The 4982-nt window shown below is 41.1% G+C and overlaps 1 protein-coding gene across 1 annotated transcript; it reads left to right on the top strand.

The window, feature by feature from the left end:
* The first annotated feature begins 2696 nt into the window (after positions 1-2696).
* LOC147857125 (cytochrome P450 71AU50-like) lies at positions 2697-4670 on the top strand. Its single transcript, XM_087328840.1, has 2 exons — positions 2697-3759; positions 3880-4670. Exons 1-2 carry the CDS (start codon positions 2740-2742, stop codon positions 4537-4539), a joined length of 1680 nt encoding a protein of 559 aa, XP_087184966.1. The 5' UTR covers positions 2697-2739; the 3' UTR covers positions 4540-4670.
* The last annotated feature ends 312 nt before the right edge of the window (positions 4671-4982 follow it).

Below are 4982 nucleotides of genomic sequence, written 5' to 3'. Positions count from 1 at the left end.
TCACGATTCTTATTTGTTGGGCCAAATTTCATTTCAACCTTTGCTTTTATTAGCGAATCTTTGTCTCTTTCACATAGCTCTAAATTGGTATCTCATGCATCCTTTGAAGTGGATTCAAGTGCAGAAACTTCATTGTCATTTTCTTTTGATGACTTGCAATAAGGATGTCTCTCTATTTCATCATGATTGCACTTTCTTTTGCCTTAAGGCCAGATTTCATTTTAACATTTGCTTTTACTAGAAATTCTTCCTCTAAATTCTAAGATTCCCATTTTGGTCTCTAGTTAGGGCATCTGAATATCTTGGACTCGCAATGTCCTTTTCTTCATTGAAAGTGATTTCTCTCTCAAATTTTCAATCTCCATTGCTTGCATATCCATTGTATGTAGAAGCCTCATTTTTATCTCATTACGAGCATGTACATTATTTTCCTCTCATTACAAGCATGCATTTCATTTTACAATTGTATGTTGTTTCTTATAGACATACACATGGTTATATATTGCTTCAATAGACAAGGAATGTGAGTTCCCATTTAAATTTTCCGCCACATCATTAACAATATTTGATGCCCTTCTCCCCATGTTTGACATTATTGCAAATTTCAATGACCAATGTTTAGTATTTGATACCATTAGTGTCTCAATTCTACTCTAACTTGTTTTACTCATATCTTCTGATTCATCCTATTAAAGCATGCAAGTACTCGAAATGACCTTGTTGAGTTTTAGTAGTTTAGAATATGCAAATTACTAACAATTACTATGGAAAAAACGTAAAAGAAAATGTCCTATTAATGAATTGTCATCTAAAGAAAAATAAAAATAAAAAGAGAGACATGGTGGGGGATTGTAGTTTTTTGGTATTCTATGTTTCCTATAGAGGTTCTCTTCTTCTTCGTAGAGTTCTTTTTGCCGCAAAGGCTGGTGTGTGTGGGTGTGTGTTAAGACAATTGGTTACGATATGATTTTCCCATCGAACTATGGTTACCTTGTTGTTTAAATGGTTCCTAAAGCTACTTTCTGATGTTGCATTGCGAGGTTATAGTTACTATTTCTCATATCAATTTGTCTGCACAAATGTAGCACATTAAATTACAGTACTCGCTGTGCATACCTTGACACACATTCACATTATTTGTTCAGCAATCTATGTTAGTTAGATTGTATTTTGACATATTGAATGCTAAATCTTAAAAATATATACCAATGAGATTTTGTAAAGCAGAACTTGATTGTGTATGTATGAAGATCGTTATGTTTTCCAAACTTCTTTTTAGGATAAACTTATAATGATTAGGTTTTGGTTATTAATCTATCCTTAGGGTGAGGAAAAGGCCTAATGCATAAAAAATATAGTAAAGACTTTAAGAAAACTAACAAATTCTACCATTATGATAGTTAACCATTAAAAAATCTTTACTAATTAGCGTGTCCATGGAACAAAGTCCTTTAGGTTTCTTTCGAATTTGTATAAAACGAATCAGGAGTTCACATTAACATACTTCCCAAACTCAGAAAGAAAAATAAAATAATATCTCGTACTCACATGAATCGTAGTATACATTTAAAGTATGCTTTATAAAAATCAAAATATGGTTACAAGCTTTTAAAATTGGAGGAGATATATATATATATATATCCTTCTTTGATGCCAACCGATTGTCAATATCAATAACTTAGCAAATGTTGATGTTATTTGAAGGATCCTTGAATTCATGGTTATCTGAAGGACGGATGAAAGTCACATCAGTTGATGGTAGGTATGACAAAGCAAGTTTGTATGTATAGTGAGTGGTGGGTGGTCCAGGATTAAAATCCTAATTTCACGCAACTTAATCAGTCTTAGGAGATGGTCGTTATCGTGCAGCAGCAGCAGCAGCATACAAAGTGTTAAAGAGGGGCTCAAAGAAGTTCCTTACTTAGATGAATGCATTAAACTTAAAGCATAGTAACAAAAGTGGCCTCCCTCAAATACCAGGGCCGGGCCGGGGCCGGGGTTATAACTTATATTGCGAGGCCAACATTTGGATTTACTAGGTAGGGGCATTTGGATAGATAGATAGATAGATAGATAGATAGATGCCCTGTGATAGATAGATAGATAGATAGATAGATGCCCTGTGACCCCCCCCCCCCCTTCCTGTTCGAAGGACATTTAAGGGGTTTAAAATGTTAGGAACTACTACTACACACACATATAAAAATAATGTAATATCTGGCGCCATTAAGGTCTGAGAATGTGTGGACAAGTACAGTACATACTTACTTACTAGTTGGAGTGATAATAATAATGTTACATAACCAATTCCAATAGAACATTGAATGATCTCAGATAACCCCTCCCTCATCTTGATATTTTCTTGTTAAAGCTGCATTGGGCATTAGTGCTGAGGACATAAGTGGAGCTCCATTATTCATGTCTCAATGGCTCTCTCAATAGTTACACCATTCTTCTTCCAATCCAGTTTGTGTGACGGTTGGAAATATCTATCTATAAACGCAGCTCAGCATAATCCAAAGTACATATGGGTAGCATTTTCTCAGACTTGTTTATATATAGATAGATAGATAGATAGATATAGATATACACAAAAGTAACAGACATAGGCGCGTGTATGTATGTATTTATGCAAGGTCATGTTGTGTGGATTGATGGATTGATCGACTGTAGAGTAGTCTAGTAGAGTAGAGTACAGCAAAACATTTTGAATTTATTTTTTTTTAAATTTGGAAAGGGATGATGGGATTGGAGGAGACATGGTGTTATTTGGTGCTACCCATCATCTTTCCAATGCTTCTGTGGGTAATGTCATCATCATCATCATCAGCAGCAGCATGGAGAAGGTGGAGGTGGTGGTGGTGGAGAAAATGGCAGAAGAAGAATAGATGCCTCAGCAGCGGCCTGAGCCTCCCGCCGGGCCCATTCCCATTCCCAATCGTGGGGAACCTTCCCCAGCTGGTGATGGCGGGGTGTTCGCGGCACCGCTACTTCACGAGGCTGGCGAGGAAGTATGGGCCCATCTTCTCCCTGCGCCTCGGCTCCAGCCCCGCGATCGTAGTGTCGAGCCCGGTGCTGGCTCGCGAGCTCCTCCACACCCACGACAAGACATTCGCGAGCCGCCCATCATTCGGGAGCGCCAAACTCCTAATGGGGGACCTCAGCGGCCACAAGACCGTCACCTTCCTCCCTTACGGCGAGGAGTGGAAGAGAACCCGGAAGCTGTACAGCCTTCAGCTCTTCACATCGCGCCGCATCGGCGAGTTCCAATCGGAGATCATAGTGCAGGAGATCCGGGAGCTCATTGACACTCGGCTCCACCTCGCGACCCATGCTGTCGATCTCAGCGCATGCATCGAGATGCTTGTCGAGAACATCATATGCCGCATCGTGCTACGACAGCGGCCCTCTCAAGTCTTCTTCAGCCACAACAATAATAATAATGCCTCCGCCGCCGCAGCATCATCATCGACTAGTGGCACCAGCATTAACAACCTCGCGGATCTCACACGCCAACTCCAGAAGTTGTACCCTACACCCCTCATTGGTGACTCTGTGCCATTCCTTGGGTTTATGGATTACAAGACCAAGGATTCGATGAGGAAGTGGAAGTCTTCATTCGACGCACTCATGGGGCATATCATCGCCGAACGAGAGAAGGACCCGGTCCCTGCAAAGGAGTGCGTCCGAGACATCCTCGACGTCTTCCTCTTGCCCGAGAACAAACTCGACCGCGATTTGGTGAAGGTTCTCATAATGGTAACTTAGCACAAATTTAATGTCCTTTATTTGATTTAACCCACCCCAATGGAGGATAGAGCCAATCGCTAACCATGTATGATGATTTTTGTCTGCCGTAATGGGGCCGGGCGGCTGTAGGAGTTGTTCACCGCGGGAATCGTAACATCTAGCGCCGCTATTGATTGGGCAATGTCCGAACTGTTGGCGAATCCACCTGTTCTCATGAAGCTTCAGGCAGAGCTAAATGCGGTAGTTGGGAGAGATCGACATGTGGAGATATCTGACATCCCGCGACTACCATACCTTGGTGCGGTACTAAAGGAAACGTTCCGCAAGCATCCTCCGGCCGCGTTGTTGGTCCCCCACATGTCCATTGATAAATGTAAAGTGGGGGGCTATGAAATCCCCAAAGGGACAACTGTGTTCGTGAATGCATGGGCCATGGGTCATGACCCCAATGTATGGAAAGATGAAGAGAAGTTCATACCCGAGAGGTTCCTCGTAGGACACCATAATTCCATGGATCACGTCACGTGGAAAGGCCAACATTTTGAGCTTCTCCCATTCGGTTCGGGGAGACGGATGTGTCCTGGCATGACCTTAGCCATGCCCATGGTCGAGCTCACAGTTTCTAGCCTTGTTCATGCCTTTGACAAATGGGAGCTTTTGTTGCCTGTTGGGCATGACTCTCTGGATATGTCTGATGAATGTGGACTCACTTGCCATCGTGTGAATCCGCTTCTCACTCTCCCACGAAGAGCACAATCTCGACTTAATTGCTCGAAACATCCACTTTGACTTAGGAGGCGAGCTACATCCCATGCATGCTTAATACATAATATGTTGTTGAGTCTAGGATGCATTGATAGGCTTGACATCTTATTAAGCATAAAAATCTCTATTTATGAACATTCATGACACTTGCTTGAGGTTTGAATAATAATGAATCAATACATAGATTCTACAAACGCATAAGATATCCGAGAGAAGTTTTTTTTTTTGTGTTTTTTTTTATAGCAAATCGTCCCTTGCATTATCGTTTAAATATGTGAATCCACTTCTAACTCTCCTAAAAGGAGTATGATGGATGGATGGATGGATGGTGACTTAATCACAAAATGTATATACCAATCAGTCTATGTCACCTCCTAACATTTGCTTTGATTCAGTTGACCTATGGATTAACATGTAGAGTGTAGAATGCATTCGTATACTTCCCATGCCTTCCTTTCTTATCAAAG

This window comes from Azolla caroliniana, unplaced genomic scaffold, assembly GCF_043228905.1.
Source record: "Azolla caroliniana isolate FFs.n. ecotype wild unplaced genomic scaffold, voAzoCaro1.0.p SCAF_12, whole genome shotgun sequence".
NCBI lineage: Eukaryota > Viridiplantae > Streptophyta > Polypodiopsida > Salviniales > Salviniaceae > Azolla > Azolla caroliniana.
Note: the sequence above shows the minus strand (reverse complement) of the source record. Positions and strands in the feature narration are given on the sequence as shown.